Below are 18,850 nucleotides of genomic sequence, written 5' to 3' on the forward strand. Positions count from 1 at the left end.
TCCTGATGATAGCATGTCATTTATTTCATCCAGCGCCTCCAAATACTCTTCACGTTTCTGTAGATTATCGACTTTAATTTGTAGTGAAGGAATGAGCAACTCCTCACGGACAAGATGCTTCTGGGCTATGATTGTGTAGTGCTCTGATTGTGCAATGATCCTCTCATGAGTATGTAACCATTCATAGAAAGCTGCCATTTCATGAGTTCTTCGATATATACATCTCATGCTCCTCTCTTACGTAGAAAGAACCAAAAAGATCCTTAAATAATAAACAAGGAAATTATTTAGAACCATCAAATTGGATATTTTAGTCATTTTTCTTCTGTTCTCTCAGTTTCTTGATTGAATTTGCGGATACATTTTGTTGTCCTAATTAATTGCGCAAATATGCTCAGCCAGAATCCATTGCACCACAAAATCATTTAAAAACCATCCAAGGCACCCTGAAGATGAGCTTTAGCACAATGAATAAAGTTTCAATATTAAAAAATGAAGCACAAATTTCAACTACATCACTTTCAAGGTCATCCAGAAACAAGTTCATATGTGTCCATAGCTACCCTCTGTAACTGAGATTACCCGCATCAAAAAAGGAAGATTTGTTCTTCAAACCTTTCACAATATACTCACTGATAATCTTCCCGAGAGAGAGTGATCCCAAAGTTCCATATCAAACTATTTTAGAGTTTTTGTACTTCTTTTATATATGTATTTGTTGTAGAGTTTCTGTAATTTTTTTTTTTTAAATACACATAGTATACCATTAGCTGATGGAAATCTCATGCAGTGTCAAGAAGATTCAAAATGACTGCGATAGAAGATCTCTTTGAGGTTGTATCTTCATGTCCTTTTACTTTTTCCTGAAGAAACTCAAGCGCTTGGGATCAATCACATCCACTTGAATTAATATTGCCTGACCATTTCCGTCCTCAGTCCATTCAATTGATTCTTTCTTCAATAGCTTCTTTATCTGCACAAGAAAAGTTTTACGTAAATGTCACCTTCTTCAGGTTTCATTTGTCAATTCCTTGCTGATTTGCTCATACCTGAAAAACATTATTTCCAAAGAATTTAAATGAAGCATAAGTGTCAATGCCGTTAATTCTTACATCTTGGTGGTTTTCACAAAACAAGAAATGTCCACTTCACAAAATCCAGGTGCTTCATAGATCATAATTTTACAGCTATGCCATGAATTGTAGTTCAAACAGAAACCAGAAGCACTACCAATAAAGTAAAAGGAAGACAACACTTTGGAGCAGAAGTTAGTACAACAAACTGATTGTACCATTCGTTTCTGAGCCTCTTTTTTTGAATCTTCGTCACTGGTCCCAACTACAATTCTAAGGTGCTTAATAGCTGATCAGAAGCAAGATGCAAGATCAATTCATTTGTTAGATTTAACTGAACTAGCAAGTCGAATAGAATGATGACCTACTTGGAATGCCTGAAAGGGAAGTCAAATGAACCCTCAGAAGACAAACTACTTCCTTTGGTTCAATTGAATGCCAGTCAAGAGTCATTACTTCATTATTTCTGCAATCAAATCCACACTTGTTATGCCACTAAACCAATAGACAAGATGGCTCAAGAAAGAATCATTAGTACAGACCAAGATAGCTCAAGACAAGCATCATTAATATGGACCAAGAATAATTAATACAGACCAACCTAGTTTTGACAAGCTTTTCAGCAGATTTTCTGTCAGCTTCACTAGCCTTTTGTCTAAAAAAATGTCCCTGCAAATTCAAAAGTATTAGGAAACTACTACAAGCAATAATACTGTAATAGACATAAAAAGAGTGATCACTAAATACTTCAGAATATGCTACACGCATAATGAAGGAAGTGACAAGAACAGCACACATCAGCAAGCAAAATGTTAAAGATAACAACCTAACAACGGAAGGTACCAGTGCATCATCAGAGAGAAAGAGAAAAATTACCTATGACACTTCAATGTGGTTACAGACGAGCAGTTTAAGTCTAATGACCAAATTTGAACACCATTTCATGTATGTTTGTTAGACGGTAGGGATCACAGTCACAGCAAGAATAGGGTAGAATTACTGAAGTTCACCATTCAAATAAAAATCCTAAACATTCAATCATTAACAATCACAGAGATGAAATTCCCAGAGGTTCAATAAGGCTGGTGGTTCTCAAAGCACTGAACTGCATAATATAAAATAGGAAAAAGGTAAGTATACTTGCTCCAGAAGTTTGTTCACACGTGCATGATCACCTTTAATAAAAGCACCAAAAGCCTGCAAAGCAACTGAAACTATTAATACCAACCATCAATGACCTATCAACAATATGATTGATCAACTTAAAAGAGATCCTTCTCCACATGCTAGCAGTCCGCTATGCAAAAGAAGAATTTCAAGAAGGTAACAATGTGGCTGCAAATGCTCTTCTTCAAATTAAAGCAATATGAGCATCAATTTTCTATCTTGCCACGTCACTTCTATGAGTATTCTGCCTCAATCTTCTATGTGTGTCGAGTAATTACAGCTTTGTAGTACTCTCTCATTAAAATCCAATATTCCTTCACAGCTTTACGTAGCACCTCATAGCTATTTTCATCATCTTCATCATCTAAAATGCAATTCCAAATGTCAATGACATTAGTAAAGATTGACAATAAAGGAACAGAAAACATAGGACATAATGACATAATATGAAAATGAGATATTACACCGCAAGTACAAAAATTTTGGTAATTTAAGTTCCACTTTTCTTTTAAATGATATCGGATAAAGGACATCAACAGAATAATATCAGTGAAATGAATCACAAAACAGACTGATCACAAGACAGCATATAGAATCAAACTAAGCTGCCTAAAGACTGTGGGTAAGAGAATGAATAGGGTGAACTGGGGGTGCATGTATGTCTAAAAATTTTCCTTAACATTTTTCTTAGATGAATATATTTGATTGAGTTGGACGTAATTTTTAACCAAAGAAACTTAAAACTTATATTGGAATACCAATTTACAGATTATGACTTCAATTTGTGAAAAGGCAATGTATAGGCATTAAATTATAGGCAAATTATACCTACATTCTATTTACACTACTAACTCCATGCAAATGATCAAAGCAGAATACTCCCTTAAAATTTGAAAGTTATTACCATCTCTAGCATCCATTTTTCGTTCTGCTGCAATAGGCCCTGTAATAGTGTCTTCATAAGGCTCAGTAACCGGTTTACCAAATCCTTTTGGTCTCCTCTCTGGCCTCACTACATGTATTATTTTAGCACTTGTGTAGATCTTTCAGGAACACAAAACAAAGATTCCAAAACTTCTTTCTGAAGGCCAAATCTATCTTTGTCCTTCTTGGGTGATTCTCTAAAAATTCTTGTCGTAGATCCAGCTCCATCACTGCATAGATGCAAACAAGAGAACCTTTTACCAATGCATGAAAAAAGAGACTGCATTGAAGCCTTGTGGAGTATTGCAGACCATTTCCTTCACTGATCATCAGAATTGAGCAACCAAACAGTGGAAATGGAATTAAAATACCTTTGATCAGAATCTTGGTACATCATTTGTTCTTGTTGAAAAAAAGGCTCCTGTCCAGGAAGGAAAAAAAGTAAGCCCATTCTCTGTAGACTACCATAAGAATTAGATCAGAACCACCAGGAAGAAAGTGAGCTTATTGAGGGTTAGTTGTCTTGTTCTCCAAAGGGACATTTTAAGACAATACTACGTATCTTCTTAACATATGCTCAGAAAGAATTTAAATATTAATTCCAGTGCAAACAATTTTCGCACTTAAATTATGAGCATGTCATTTTCTATAAAAATTGCTCCAAATAGATAAATTGTCGACAAAGAACTAAAAAATAGTTCCATGAGTGATGTCTTTCATGCAGCATCATGAAGTAGTCATCGTAAGAAAATATAAACCATCAAGATTTTCTATTGTATAAATCTAATTAGTATGCATACTCAAACAAATACAAAAGAAAGAAGAAAATATAAAAAATAATACCATAATGACATTTTTGATAAAAAGTAATATTTTATTAACTGTGACGGGATGCTCGCATACATTATATTTAAAGCTTACTTTTACATCAGCTAAGTTGACAACATCATCATACTTTTCCAAAGTCAAGGCTGATAATTCGATAAGTTTCTCCATGCTCTGCATAATCAACGAAAAAACAATTCTGTTATGTTTATGACAGGTCATAACTCTGAACATGTGTAATGTTCTGCAATTCATCGGCTAAACAGAATAAACACTGAACCTTTTAAGAGAACTAAAGATATTTGGAACAAATTAAAAATATTTCTCAGGCTGATCCTGGGAAATGTTTAGTGAATAGCATTCAAGAACTTCGGATAAGGAAAATGGTAATTGCTTTCACAGGAATTAGAACAGCTCAAACATTTTTGACAACTCGTAATTGTCATCGACTGTTAAAGCCGTACTCCAAATACAAACATTTGACATGTTGAGTTGACACACGTAGAAGAAATGAAGTAATAAGAGCATGAAATTTATTTGTTTATCAATATTCAAAATTTCATATATATAATTGCTACATCATAGGCAAAAATATATACTGTATTCCCTGACATAGAAGATAAAGGAGGAATGAATCAACATAAAAGTGGATATGTATTTTACATCTTTACCTTCTGCATATCAAACCCACAACAACCTGTAGATCCAATCAGAAGCCACATTAAGCAAATAATTAAGCTTAAAAATGACACTACATTTGGGGGATAAATAACAAATGAAAACCCTCGAGTATTAGACAGATTGTACTGGCAGACAAAAAAACATTACCAAGTACTTCTTCAATCATGGTCATATCAAGTTGAAAGCCATCTCCAAGCATTTTAAACAGAAATTCCTCAACATCAGCAAGCATAGAGTCATGCTTTGTGGTCATGTTTGGAGGACCTTTTTCACACCAAATTTTAGAGACTGGAAATTCCTTCGAATCCAATTTCACAGGTTTGGTTGGTTCACAAGAGTTATTTGGTAATGACTTGGTTCTAATATACTCTTTTCCAATTACACCTGAAACGGTACCCATGGATACAGGACGACTTTTCGATGTCGATACTCCAGTATTTCTTTCTTCATGATGAGACTTGGGCAAAACACTGTCAGATGCCACTTCCAAAGTTGTCTTATCCTCACCCTTGAATTTAACCCTGGATGCATCAATAGCACAGCCTATTCCATTCATTGAACAGAGAATGTTAGCAGCTCCATTTACGTCACGCTTCGCCTCGCAATAAGCTGAAGCAATGTCCTCAAGCGAAAACTGTGAGCCAAAAGCTCCAAGCAACTCTTCCAACTCCCTTACTTCAGCATCACAAAGTATAGTGCTTGCAATTGCTTGCTTCTTCATGTATGCTGCACGAAAAATTAATCATAAACATACATTGGTCCATTGAACTTCTTACCAATTTCTAAAAGCAAATACAACAAAAAGAGCCAAAGAATGACAGCATTCTTAAGTTTTAACTTTCTTTTCTAACTTTTGGCTTTAAATCTTATTTCTCTTTTTTACAAAAAAATAGTAAGAAGTCTTAGGGTTTCATTATTTCTAATCAAATTAAAAAACAAAAACAGACAAAGTTTTCAAAATTGTTTTATTATATACATTAATTTTGAGTCAAGACAAACATTATTAGTTGACCAGCTCAAAGATTGTCTTTCACTTTCTTTAATTTTTCAACAACCAAACAGGATGACGAATTCTCAAAACATCAAAAATGAAGTGTAACAGGTCAAATTTCAGTGATTTTCATTTGTTTTCCTACATTTTCTCACCAACCAAACAAGTTGGAAGTTGAACTTAACAGTCCACATTTCACTAATCAAACACTAAATCCATTTAATGATGAAAATAACATCGATTAATAACAACAAAAAATAAATAATTAAGCAATGGAATAGAAAGAGAACGAGAGACCTTCTCCAATAAATGCCTCCAATCGAAATGAAGAAAATTGAAACACAAATTGATGCTGACACGGACGTTTATATTAACAAAATAAAAAGAGGGATGATACAGCACAAAATTTTATATAAATTAATTTGATATTAATTTATTAATTTAATAAAAATATAAAATTATATAAATAAATTATATAAATAAAAAATATTTAATTTAATTAAATTTATTATGTCACATTAATTTATATAGAATAAATTTATAATTATATTATTACTCAAATAAAAATACACTCTTTATTACTTTTAATACATGCCCTTCAATCTTCTAGTAATTCGAAACGGGGTGTACTCGGGAATTAATGGCGTGGATTTAGTGTTAATCTGTTTTCTCTTTGTTTGGACCGGCTACATGACGGGCCGTAAAACCCAGGCCCTATGAGATTAGGTGAAAAATGATGAGGCGGTTAAAGCGGTGTCGTTTCTTCGGCCCCCTCCTCCTCCTTCTCTAGCTCTACAGTTAGCGGCAGTACATTGTGTCAAAATTCCCCACTAACAAAACCCTTGAGCTAAACCAGAACAGCATTCAACTCTCATTTCAAAGGTACTTTCTTGTTTCTCTAACTCTATTGATTTTAGAATTGGTTTAATATTGCATGAATTTTGAAATGCTTGACAATATGATGGATGTGTCGAATATTATGAATACAATTATTTTCTAGTCCAGTTTCATGGTATATTTGGACAGAACATTTACATACTGATGAAAGTGCTGAAAATTTATGAATACAATTTCTACTTTTATTAGTATTATGACCCAGATGCCACTCATTGATGGTTCTGTTTTAAGAAGAATGAGTGATCCTCTCTGATCCTTTAGGCCAAAGAGCATTTCCACACCCATGAAGAATTTTAACTGTTACCATATCTTCTGTGGAATGAAACTTGAAGCTGACAAGCTACGACTTACTTTTTATACTCCTTTTACATAATCAAATGATCTATATGACATGGGTCACCTGTGAGTTCTCTTTCACCACATGCATGTAGAAACCCAGTAATTGATGTGGAAATATATGCTTAGTTTGGTTACTTTCATTTTTAACTGGCTGATGTTAAGCCTTTTTCGGGAGCGAGGCCTAAGTGATAGTTATAAACATTTATGCAGTCTTCTTTGGCCGTTGATTTGAATGTAAAAATTGCGCATATCTTTCTTGCGGTATCAAGTATGTATATAAACATTTGATTTGTATATTCAAATCATCAGCCCTTTCTCAGGAGCAAGGTCTAAGTGGTAGTTATAAACATTTATGCAAATCTTCATTGGCGGATGATTTGAATTTACAAATTACACATACATTGCTTGCAGTATCAAGTATGTGTTGAAAAGATTAAGAACCAAAAACATGAGTTTGGTATTGCCTTTTGATAATTCCACTACCATGCACCAGATGACCACATTAGAAATAGTGTTCACTTTTTAGAATGCCATTATACATAAAAAAAACTTTCTTTTTGCAGAAAGAAATGGGATCCAGAGGAGTTATTGGAGATAAATGGTCCATGAGAGTTCTTTGGGCCTGTGCAATTGGAAGTGCAATCGGTATGTCTTGCTCACCTTTCTTTTTGTCTCGTTGCTTAAAATATTTGCTCGATTGCCAAACAAGTAAATTTTCGGCATCTTCTTCCTTTTCGTTCGAGTTGACATTGTTTATTCATTACTATTTGTTTAGGCCTGTATATGGTTGCTGTCGATAGACAAATGAAGAACAGAGAACGAATGTTGGCTGAAAGTCTGAAGGCGGAATCAGATGGCGTAGGTGATCAAGTTTGAATGTGGATGCACTTCTTTTCTATCTAATGTAAAATTTCTTCATTTTTTTGGTTCTGAAATTCGAAGGGCTTTATTCTTATAACAATAATCTATTAGCCTTAGTGTAGTTGTTTATTATGGCGTTTTGAGGGTTCAAGACGAATGTTTTCTACAATGGCTTAAGCTACCAAGTTGGTGCGCCAATGCTGTACCTTTTGATATCATACTTTAATGAAGTTTCACCGAATGTCTGTTCATGTGCATTTGTATCTATGTGAATAGGTGAATTAAATCCAACAAGTCCATTTTCCAGCCAGCAGAATTTCAGATGATGTAAAATAGTTTCAAATCTTCCCATAACTGATTTCACTTGGAGAGGTTTGAAGTGATTATCTACTTAATACAATAATTTTTTCAGCACATCGAGCATCCATGTTATGTTTGGTCGATTTCTAGATTTTTTGAGTTATATATTCAGTAGACCTCCTGCCTACATGTTATAGTAGATTATATTATTTAACTTGGTAATGTTATTATCAATAGATTGTAGTAAAATATCACAAAATCATAATAATAATTTAAGAACAAAAAGGAAAAACTATGTAAATATGAGGTCGTGGCGAGCAGGGCAGGGGTGTTACATATCGCCAGGAAAGCCAATTTATTCGCTTGAAAGAGCTTTGATCAGGACTGGTTGTACCACTGTCTCGCCTCTGCTTTCTTTCGAGAACGGCTGATGCAGCAAAGCAACATTTGGTATTCAGATGGATGGTCCAACCGACAAGCTCTCACTCCAAACATTTTGAGTTACATTCATTAGACCTCCCGGTTATATATTACAATCGATTATATTATTTAACTCTTGGACTTGGTAATGTTATTGTCAATAAATTGTAGTAAAATATTACAAAATAATAATAATTATTATTATTATTATTTAAAAACTACGTGAATATGAGGTCTCTCATTCCAATACCACACTATGGCCTGTGAATATGATCAGTTGCTCACTCACTCTCCATGAACGAAAATGATGCAGCAAAGCAACAGAGGAGTTGTGTATCTTAATATTTTCCTTTACGTTTCCCTTTGAAGCTCTCTTGATATAATGGTGATAAAGAGTCGCAGCACGTAAATCCCTCTTCACACAAGGCTCATGACCGCGGGATCCAATAACAAATCAACACAATGACTTTTCCGTTGCCTACTAATTTTGGGTTTCTAAGGTATTGCATTATCTACTTAAGGGGAGGTTAAATAGATGGAGAACCAAGCAAAGCACAATAAGTTGGCAAAAAAATGGCACCAGTTAAAAAACGTGCATGCATTGGTCTTTTACTCTTGCTATGCTCAAGCTTCAGTTCTGCCTCCAGGATTCTCCTGGATCACAACCCTGCTGACCAAAAACAAAAAGATGCTGATAACCATAACATCGGTAATAGTCCCATCAATGAGCAAGGGGCTAGTGGATTCGGGTATGGACGTGGCACTGTAGTTGAGTTAGGAGCTGGCACTGGATATGGTTATGGAAGTGGATCTAGTGGGTCTGGGATTGGTTACGGAGCTGGTAGTGGTGGTGGTAGTGGTGGTACTGGTATTGGGTATGGGGCAGGTTCAGGATCAGGTGGGGGTACTGGAGTTGGGCAAGGAACTGGCAGTGGTTACGCGTCCGGAGGTGGCACTGGCACTGGTATCGGTATGGGAACTGGCAGTGGAACAGTTATCCCTGGCGTAGGAGTTATTCCTGGTGCTGGAGGCACCGGTACTGGTATTGGTATAGGAACAGGCAGTGGAACAGTTATCCCTGGCGTAGGAGTTATTCCTGGTGCTGGAGGCACCGGTACTGGTATTGGTATAGGAACTGGTAGTGGAACAGTCATCCCAGGCGTAGGAGCTACTCCTGGCTCTGGAGACACTGGTACCGGTATTGGTATAGGAACTGGTTCCGGTGGCATAGGAGTTATTCCTGTTGTCCCTGTAGTAGGTTGCAGGGCAGGAGCTAACTGCCCCAGTGTTCCAGCATGTGGTGGGCCAGACTCAAATTGCAATCAACCTGCCCCTGGATACACTTGCCCACCTTGGAACGCTGAGTCCAGTGACGAAGGCCGTAAAGTGACCTCTCAAGACGGAGACCCTAAAATGGCAAATGAAGCCGGTGAACCTGCTCCTAAAAGAGAAAACGAAGCCGGTGAGCTAATGCCACTTGATGAGGACTCTGTCCGCAGACTGCCCCATGGCAGTTCCCATCTGCCAAACATGCCAGATGGCATACCCTATCCGCCAAACATGGCAGATAACTCGGCCAACCAAGGCCATGAGTGATGAATCTGCTGTTAGTGGATCCCATGATTAAGAGTAAGCCAGTCTAGCAATAACTGGGCATAGTAATTGTAGTAAACAAGTTAAAAATTAATAAACTCATTCCTTTGTTAGAGGTTGAGATTCTACAATTGGTATCATCATATAATGGTTCACTACTAAAATCATTATAACATCTCATTCAGTATCTAGAAAAACAGGTAAGAGAGCATAAGAGTCGTCAGCGTAGAGGATGCTCAATGTAAGTGAAATATATAAAGAAACTATCAGTTAAACAAAAATACAGCAAAGATAATATGATGGCTAAGTAAGAATCTACTAATTTGTTGGCTTGTATCATTCACACTATACGTTACAGTTCAGTATTTGCTAGATTCTACCACAACAAAGCTCATACATTAATCTCGATGTACTTGAGTTTCTAACTAACATCCTGTGAGTATTCTGTGAACCTCTATCTTCCGTAGACTTTGGAAAGAGAGCAATACTTTTCTCTTTTTTTTTCCGTTAAACTGCTTGAAGGAAGCAAAGTCAACCCCCAAATACATTGATAATATTCATTTTCTACACAATTTTGTTGATATTGCATCATTCCCTTCTAGCTGGCATGGAAGATGATCTTAAAATGCCTTCTGTATGATAATTCAATGAAGTAGTTGATACAGAAACAGAAGCAGAGGGTCGGAGGAGAGGTGTACCAACACGACTTGAAGTCTCGTTAGGAACTGAGGCAGGAGAGTTAGAGATGTTGCGTGGCTGTAATTCAACTTCAGCACCAGTGCTATTGCCAGCACCAATAGCAGTTTCAGGAATATCAATCAATTGATGATCATATTCCTCAAGTGATGCTACAGTGCTTGCATCTGTGACTGTGTGTATGGTTGAATCATCAGTAAAATGTCCAAGCCTTCTCTTCCTTCTAGCAGCTTTCCCCCATCCATGGATGGTCTCCCTAATCCGACGTGGAATTAGTGCTGCCTTATAGTTTGTTCCCATCTGAAAGAGCATGGTGAACATAATTGGATGCAGTTGGAACTTGGGAATCACTCATAGTATTATTATGAATCCTAAGTTTTAGAATCTAAGTTATAGTCAACGTATCTATCTATGCAGTAATTTACACTATCTAGTACATATACATAATGAAACATCCAGACATCCCATGCAAATTTCCATAATCATTCTAAGGCCCTGCATCATGTTCTCTGTTTAACTAACAAAGAAAGGATTAAAAAACCAAGCCTTCTTGGAGTCAATACATACCACTACAAACATGTTACATGAAATAACTTCGCCTAACAGTTACTACGAATTTGCAACCAATTACAAATTCCTAAGCTAGAACCGAGAGCACTTTTTTTGCACATAATTTGACACTAGTGGTACACCAATGGATGGACATACTTTCAATGGTATATTTATGACTGATGTACATGATAATCTCTTGCTTAGTAAGTTTAACTTTAGTACCTTAATTAGCAAGCAGGAGAATTATCAGAGAATTATTGTTAATACCTGAGTAACCAATGCATAGAGAGGCAGGGTGCTGTAGCTGCAGAGGAATTGTCCAGCAAACCTACAAAATATGGTAAGAACTAAGAACCATAACTATTGATATATCTATAACAAATTAGAGCTGACTGGACTGAAACCGTACCCCAGAATAAGTCGTAAGTACACCAACAAATGATTATGAATGAAGCATGAATTATATCCAAACTGCCACTGTTCAAGTAACAAATAAAAAGATAAACAAGTTAAAATGCACATGTCCCATGTGCTTGCAATAATTTTGTTTCAAGAGAGGGTGCTGTATTTCCAGCTTTATGATCTCATCTTGTCTATTTTCTTCAGAAATATATTGTGATAATATTGTCTATACTACCATAATTTGACAATTTAAAGCAACCGAAAGAACAAAAATCAAGGGACAATCTATGAAAACAGTTAATTTTCTTCCAACAGATCTTGTAAAATACTTTTTAAAGACAATGTGAGTTTTAAGAATGTTGAGAATGTAAGGTCATCTCCAGCAGAAAAGGAGTACAAATTAAGTCATAGAAGAGGAAGTACCCAGAACCAAAAGAATGAAGCCAGTTCAAATGCATTCTGCCAAGAGAAAAAAGGAAAGAGAGAAACATGTAAGTTTCACCATGCTCACATAAAAAATAACATTTAAAAAAAATTGTAGGTAAAACTTTTAGTGACCATCATAAAATAAATTAACAACCTGGAACAGAATAAAGTGAATCAAGGATAACATTAGTTCAGGCTTATTAAACCAGAAAAGCTCATCTCGTGGTTTCAGCTTTGCCCCAGCAAAGTATCCAGTTATGCCGGCATTCTCCAAAGCCAATGTTGCAATCACATGTTGTAGCTTTGAGCCCACTAAAAGAACAAGCTGCATAAATAGCAAGAAATCAGAATTGTCAAACATCATAAGGCCATCTAAAATTTACCAACAAAGTGAATGTCTTTTAGAGTCACCCTAGCAACAGGCTTGCTGAATAGAGAAACATAAAACATTACTTGTTCCATATTAGGGCTGTATTAATACTGGAAAGCAAATAGGTGACTACTAAAACTAAAAGTTAAAAAAGAAAAACAAACAAATTGATAAATAAATAAATAAATAGAAGATACTTACAGTGACAGGAATAATGGCAATCCAGAAATAGAGATTAGATCCTGTAGCACAGTTTAGGGAAAATAAAATGACCACAAGTTTGTTTGGGAACACAAATAATCTGATATAGTCAGCAAGATGGAAACTGCAATTTCTATATCTATATATTTTTGCAACTAGCGAGCATGAAGAAAACCAGACGACAAGAAAAGATGATTTTTATGTTCTTATGAATGTCGTTTAGGTGGAAAGCTGAAAGCATCAGAATCATCTTTATGAATGCATGACGTACCTTTCACATTAAACAGCATGAAAGCAACAACAAATCCCCACAGCGGGCCACTGCAAGACATTAAACAAATGGGTGTTAGCATAGGCCATTTTGTGAAAGACACTTGATCAATCAGTAGTAAGAGTGAACATAAGAGGGAGGGGGAAGAATCAGCTTAAGAGTTCCCGAATCCTCCACATTGTTCATACATGTCTACACTTAAAGCAAGTTTATTATAGATTCTAAATCAAACAACAGAAGTGAGAAAGTGACCACATAAAAATGCAGATATATAATCAAAATTTTGGTGATAACTCAAAATGTAAAAAATAATCAGAAAAGGTTGAAGTTTATGCTCCTCACCTGACACCAACTATCCTTTGAAATTCTTCTTCCATAGACCGAATCATGTAACTGTGAAAATCATATTTTGGAGAAAGATTGTGGTTCTGTGATTTAAAAAAAAAAAAAGAGTAAATTACATAAAGCAGTACCAATACTAGGCATTAAATTTAGTAAAGGTTCCATAATATGCCTTCTGCTTCATTTGATTCTTTATGGAGGAAAAAAAATGGAAAATTGAAGTGAAAGTTTGATCCTTTTGCTGATTCTCACGATTTTAAGAATAATCCCAACATCATCTATTTTTGCATACATTATCTTTTCTACAACTTTAAAAAACATACCCTCAACAGCGCTTGCCAGTTGGCTCTAGTGGAAAAATCCTTTTAGATTATACAAGATGTCTAGCGTTCATTCTTGCCATAGTTGATATAACACTGTTTTTATTCAACTCACATTTGAGTTTTACACATGTTTCTATTGTTATCTTTTCTGAACTTTCACACACTGCAGGTTATCTTTACTAAAGTTTCATATGCTGAAGGTTCAGAGACTGCCATACTCTCATGTAGGTGTAGATTATTGACGATACACTCAAGGAATATCCTCATGTACAACAGATCCATGATTATCACAAAATCATGTTAATAATTGTAAAGGCATATCATTTAAACAAACAGGAAAACTGCATACCATGATGAACCCCTTTCGAAGTGTAAGATAGTCAGCACGAACCACTGAGCGCCCAAATTGGCGGAAGAAGCAGGTCTACAAGTTGATAAAACCAGTAACCTCAATCAAAAGAGGTATGATCATAGCTATCAGAAAAACAGATATGCTCTTCTGGTTACATAGGGGAAAAGAAAAGCATATAAGTACATTATACTTCTTCCAGCCACTTAAACACGAGGTTTGAATTCTGAAGGTGATTAATGATTACTGTGTAACTAATCTGATAGTTAATTATTTCTTTGCTTCCCAAAGGTTGTTTCCTTAATACTCCTAGCATTGACCTGGCGGAAGATTTCATTTCTTCACAAACAACTTTATGTGCAGTAGAGTTGGCTTAACCAATTCTCACCCAGTGGGGGCAAAACAAAAGAAGAAAAAAGCAGTCAAATTTTACTTCTATCCACTGGCACTCCACTTAACTTTCTGAGAATCTCCTTCCAGTCAATGGAATCATGAGGGAGAGCAATTACATTACAATGAATATTAAGGGCACTACCCTACTTAGTTTCCAGGGTAATGTAAAGTACGCAAAGAGATAAAATGGATCAATTTAAACGACGAGAGAACAGAAAGTCTTAACATACCACCCAGATAAGTAACTTATTCCTGGACAAAGGATTAGATGTATGGTATCTGACAAAGGTTGTTTGCCTTCGGATTGTCAACTCTCTTGTGATTTCTGTTCCAGAAAAAATTCAGCTACTCATTTGAGATAAAAAACAAAATTAAAAATAAAATCAATTGATCTGAAATCAACTTTGGCTTTAAGGAACCAATAAAGCCAGAATGTTAATTTATCTTAACAGTTTTTTATAACATCATAAATAGAAGCAGTTAGTTGCAGTAAGAAGTACACACCATTTAGTAGTGCAATCTACAAATCCTCATTCATAAGAAATGATGCAGTATATATCTGATTATCTGAAACATAAAAAAAGGGACTGAAGAATACACTGTGTAGACATAAAACCTGGGCCTACGGATTTTAATAATGATCTCTCATATGACTGCTTACCTGACTCCAACTTAGTCTGCCTAGCTTTATCTTTTCCATTTTTCTTTCTTCCCTCCCACCCTTGTTCTTTTCATCTCCCAACTCAATCTTCTTTTTTTAGATAAGTAAACTACTCATTATGTTATCTGAATCAAATTTCATCGTACAAAATCATGTAATAAGTGCTAATACCTCAACCATCTCTTTCTCTTCACAATTTTGCTCAACTTCCTAAAACCCTTATGTTTGGAACAAGTTTGTCTATAAAGATTCTAGTTTCCCACATAACTAAGGTGAATTAATAAATTGGACTGTTGTTTTTCTTCAGTCTTTATTGAAGGTGCACTGTATCAGTCATAAATCATAAGCCTTAAATCAGCAGAAAGGAACTGTTTGACTCTTACATAAACCTACCACCACAGCTTAATTGTTTACAAGCTCACCAGTCAGAGAATCATGCCGGTCCATATGAGCCTCTTCCTCCCATACTCTCCAACTATGAATCTGCTCAAATGACACAGCATTTACAATTAGCAGGAAAGAGATAGAGAGAAGAATTTGCAAAAAGTATGGCTTTTTATTCTATGACTTCATGCTAAGAACCATTCTTAACCACACAACATGGAAGTCACAAATACATTTGTTAAATTTTATCTTTCCGAGGGCAATCTCAAATTTTAGCAGAAAATGCTGGAAACGGTGCCCAACAACGCATCTGATTCATAGCAGCCAAAATGTCAAATAAAGGACCTAAACTTCTCAGCAACATTCTCTGATTTCAAAAGAATATGAATATCTAACCTTCACAATTGCCAGCAACATAGTTAAGCAGCTGTATGATATATGAGTGACTGCCATGACAAAAATGAAGCGATGCAACTGCTCAAGACCCTCATATGAAACAAATGGCTCATAACCCTGCATAGAGAAGGAGGAAGAATTCTTTTTAGCCAAGATAATTCCAAAACCACAGAGAAAGAACACGTAAACATATAAACAAATTATATAAACTGCATAAAGCATAATGCATTGCACAACTTTATCATCATTTTCACTACCAACAGGGCTGGTAAGGCTACCAATATATTTTCTTGCAATTTCCTTTCGCAAAGACAATAACCGATTAAAACAGAAAACTGAAGCTAAATTTTACTATTCCAATTTACATGATAGGTTACGCACCTCTTTGCAGGTATTTTTATTCAACTCATTCAGCACTCTCCTATAGCGATGAGGAAAAAGTAAACCCATCAATTTACGGCCCTCGGAAGAGTTATTTTCCATTTCTTCATCAATCTCAGATCTGGTGCAAGGAGCAAAAGTACTATCATAAAACTTTGATGGAATGCAAATATTGGATATAGAGCTCGAAGTAGCCGTTAAAAAAAGTGAAATGAATCCAAGCAGCATCATCTCTGAAGAAAGAAGTTGAAAAGAAGAAAGCTTAAGTATAACATATGAGTCAAAAGAATATTTGACATATGTCAAGAAGATGCGAAAACTAGTTAATGCAGTACACCTTCTTTCATCTTCTCCACGGCTGCAAGCAAAGGTTTTCGATTAGTTTTCCGCAACCACTACAACAAATGAAATTGATTCACGTAAGAATGGCAGAAAATACATCTATTTAGTATTATTGCCAATATTGTAGTTGAACAAATCAAAACAAATTTGAGCTGTGACATGACAGAAAATTCTCCAATGCAATCCTTAACCAGAAGAATCAACATGCAACTGGAAACAACAAAAAGAGTCTTTGTCTATGACCAGAGCTATAACAAACTCGAAAAAAATTACCAATAGCCATTCCAATCCAAGTGGCGCAAGGCTATAAAACAGTATTGTGTTTTAATTAAACAGCCAAAATGATACCATTGAGCAACAAATACATCATACCATAATCAGCATACAGAAAATTCTACGACTGTGGTTCATATCTGTTTTGAGAATAGTCAACATCATTTGCACACTCTTCAAGCCTATATATGATGAAGCATACCATGAAAGAAAGAAACCCATTTGATATCAAATTCTTAGCAATGACAATCAGGACAACAAAGCACAAAGAAAACATAAAACGGAACTAAAAGTTGCAGCCGAATACTACTTCGGGTACTCAGGCTAGTAAAACTAAATGTAAAGCCAAAAAGTAAAATCCATAATATCAATTTAAAAAACAATTCAACTTTATATGAAGACGGTGAATCGAGACTTCAAGTTCACTCCAATCCTAAACAGTCTGAGTAAACCACAAAACAAAGCAAACCCACTTCACAATTCTATTAATAAGCAATATCTACAACAAAAAATACATAACCGTAAAGCATAAAGTCAATATAAGCAATATATTATTAAACGCTGCTGCTTACATTGCTTAGGTGGTGAATTGAGCGTTCTACAATCAGAGAAACAACCACAAATACTGTCAACACTGTAGCAACTGACCATGTCGGCGTCAAAGCCAACGAACGCATTTCTTTACCATTCTCTCGCATTTCTTTTGAATCCTCTGCCATTATTATTCTAAACTCCCCCACCCCTCCCTCTTCAAATCTGACCCCAGAAAAGGAAAATTTTATATATGTATCTTTTTAGTAGATTTAAAAATTAAAAAAAAAAACACACATTCATTCAAATTACTCCAAAAAGCAAAAAGTAATGAATGGTCTGATGAAAAATCCGATTTCTTTTTTTTTAGAGGAAAAAGACAAAAATTTCCCTCTGAAGATGGAGAGACTGTAATCTTATTTTTTAACAGAATGCTGGCCCCCGAAAGAAGCTGAGAACGTATTGACTGGGAAGCAAGCAGCAAAAACGCGCAAAAACGATGACGTTTACCACAGGGTAATGAACTAAACTAAATTAGCTAACCAACTTCGATCTCGGTACTAATAATAAATAACAAAACGCGTTGTTTAACTCGAAAACATTTATAACCCAACACCTACTACTACATTCATGCATTCATTCGTTCATTCGTCATTCAAAATCCAGTCTTCGGTCTCTGAATAAGACAGAAAGTTGATTCCAAGATTCAAAAACCAAAAATGTACAATTGTTCAAACTACAAACTGTACCAACTACCGAGTTGTTCCAAAAAAAATATTTTTTTGGAAAGCATAATAGAAAATATAGTATAAAAACAAAAGCGTCAAAGGAATTTTGAAACTTCTTAGATTTTTTCCCTTTTCTTTTTTTCAATATGAAACGGCGAAAAGAACGATGAGCCCTCACCAGAAACGACCTGGGGACTTTTAACTTTTCTTTTTCTTTTTCTTTTTTGAAATGTTTTTTTTTTTATATAATTTTTGAATACTCCGTGTTTGCAGTACTGCAGTTTGCAGAGAGATCTGTGCAGTGCAGTTTTTAAACAACATTAATGGAAGTTCGTTTTAATTTGGCGGGATACGATGTCGTTTAGGGTGAATGGGTCTTTTTATATTATTTTATTTTTCATTTGGAAACTGATTTTTTAAAAAATAAAAAAATCACCGCTTTTCTTGGTTAACCTGGAACGTGCTGCATGCAGCAGCACACTCACCAGAAGAAGAATCTCACTAGATACAAAGAACAGGTCCTTAATTAAAAAATAATAATAAATAATTCATTATTTTTTAAGAACATAAATGTCAATTCCTAATCTTCACCAATAACCTTTTAGTTGAATTTTTTTGTAAACGTGACAGTTTATTTATTTGTTATTAATTTCAGACTTTAAGATTTATGAATAATATTTTAATTTTTATACGTATTAGTCTCTATTTAATGTTATTAAAATAGGTTAGAAATTATTGTTAGTATGGATTAGAATTAG

At 35.2% G+C, this 18,850-nt stretch overlaps 4 protein-coding genes across 18 annotated transcripts; 2 read left to right on the plus strand and 2 right to left on the minus strand.

Moving 5' to 3' along the window:
- Positions 1-458: 458 nt before the first annotated feature.
- On the minus strand, positions 459-6,100 carry LOC102619138 (putative nuclear RNA export factor SDE5). 12 transcript variants are annotated; one of them, XM_052433333.1, is made up of 9 exons: positions 5,807-5,906; positions 4,818-5,396; positions 4,661-4,686; positions 4,086-4,163; positions 3,536-3,585; positions 3,145-3,394; positions 1,675-2,604; positions 1,292-1,539; positions 459-1,049 (listed from the first exon to the last, which is right to left on the minus strand). In XM_052433333.1, the coding sequence occupies exons 1-6, from the start codon at positions 5,853-5,855 to the stop codon at positions 3,262-3,264; spliced, it is 915 nt and encodes a 304-aa protein (XP_052289293.1). In that variant the 5' UTR covers positions 5,856-5,906; the 3' UTR covers positions 459-1,049; positions 1,292-1,539; positions 1,675-2,604; positions 3,145-3,261. The 12 variants fall into 12 exon arrangements, with proteins under 12 accessions (XP_052289293.1, XP_024951693.1, XP_024951704.1 ...); XM_052433337.1 differs by lacking the exons at positions 459-1,049; positions 1,292-1,539 and having other exon boundaries at positions 1,675-2,270; positions 2,519-2,604; XM_052433335.1 differs by lacking the exons at positions 459-1,049; positions 1,292-1,539 and having other exon boundaries at positions 1,675-2,178; positions 2,302-2,604.
- A 311-nt stretch (positions 6,101-6,411) lies between these two features.
- Positions 6,412-8,009, plus strand: LOC102618837 (hypothetical protein). The gene is made up of 3 exons (XM_006464669.4): positions 6,412-6,543; positions 7,461-7,542; positions 7,673-8,009. Exons 2-3 carry the CDS (start codon positions 7,467-7,469, stop codon positions 7,771-7,773), a joined length of 177 nt encoding a protein of 58 aa, XP_006464732.1. The 5' UTR covers positions 6,412-6,543; positions 7,461-7,466; the 3' UTR covers positions 7,774-8,009.
- Positions 8,010-9,051: 1,042 nt separating this feature from the next.
- Positions 9,052-10,074, plus strand: LOC102618075 (glycine-rich cell wall structural protein 2). The gene has a single exon (XM_006464666.4). It carries the CDS (start codon positions 9,052-9,054, stop codon positions 10,072-10,074), a length of 1,023 nt encoding a protein of 340 aa, XP_006464729.2.
- A 230-nt stretch (positions 10,075-10,304) lies between these two features.
- Positions 10,305-18,366, minus strand: LOC102618364 (MLO-like protein 11). Of its 4 annotated transcripts, none has more exons than XM_025101257.2 (15): positions 17,406-18,366; positions 16,556-16,576; positions 16,219-16,451; positions 15,838-15,954; positions 15,480-15,540; positions 14,627-14,721; positions 14,004-14,078; positions 13,332-13,417; positions 12,990-13,039; positions 12,719-12,759; positions 12,302-12,472; positions 12,145-12,180; positions 11,729-11,796; positions 11,587-11,647; positions 10,305-11,067 (listed from the first exon to the last, which is right to left on the minus strand). In XM_025101257.2, the coding sequence occupies exons 1-15, from the start codon at positions 17,482-17,484 to the stop codon at positions 10,660-10,662; spliced, it is 1,602 nt and encodes a 533-aa protein (XP_024957025.1). In that variant the 5' UTR covers positions 17,485-18,366; the 3' UTR covers positions 10,305-10,659. The 4 variants fall into 4 exon arrangements, with proteins under 4 accessions (XP_024957025.1, XP_006464730.1, XP_052289762.1 ...); XM_006464667.4 differs by having other exon boundaries at positions 16,556-16,613; positions 17,406-18,365; XM_052433802.1 differs by having other exon boundaries at positions 16,219-16,339; positions 17,406-17,517.
- Between the last annotated feature and the right edge of the window lie 484 nt (positions 18,367-18,850).

The sequence above is a fragment of the Citrus sinensis genome, chromosome 9 (genome assembly GCF_022201045.2).
Source record: "Citrus sinensis cultivar Valencia sweet orange chromosome 9, DVS_A1.0, whole genome shotgun sequence".
Classification (NCBI taxonomy): Eukaryota; Viridiplantae; Streptophyta; class Magnoliopsida; order Sapindales; family Rutaceae; genus Citrus; species Citrus sinensis.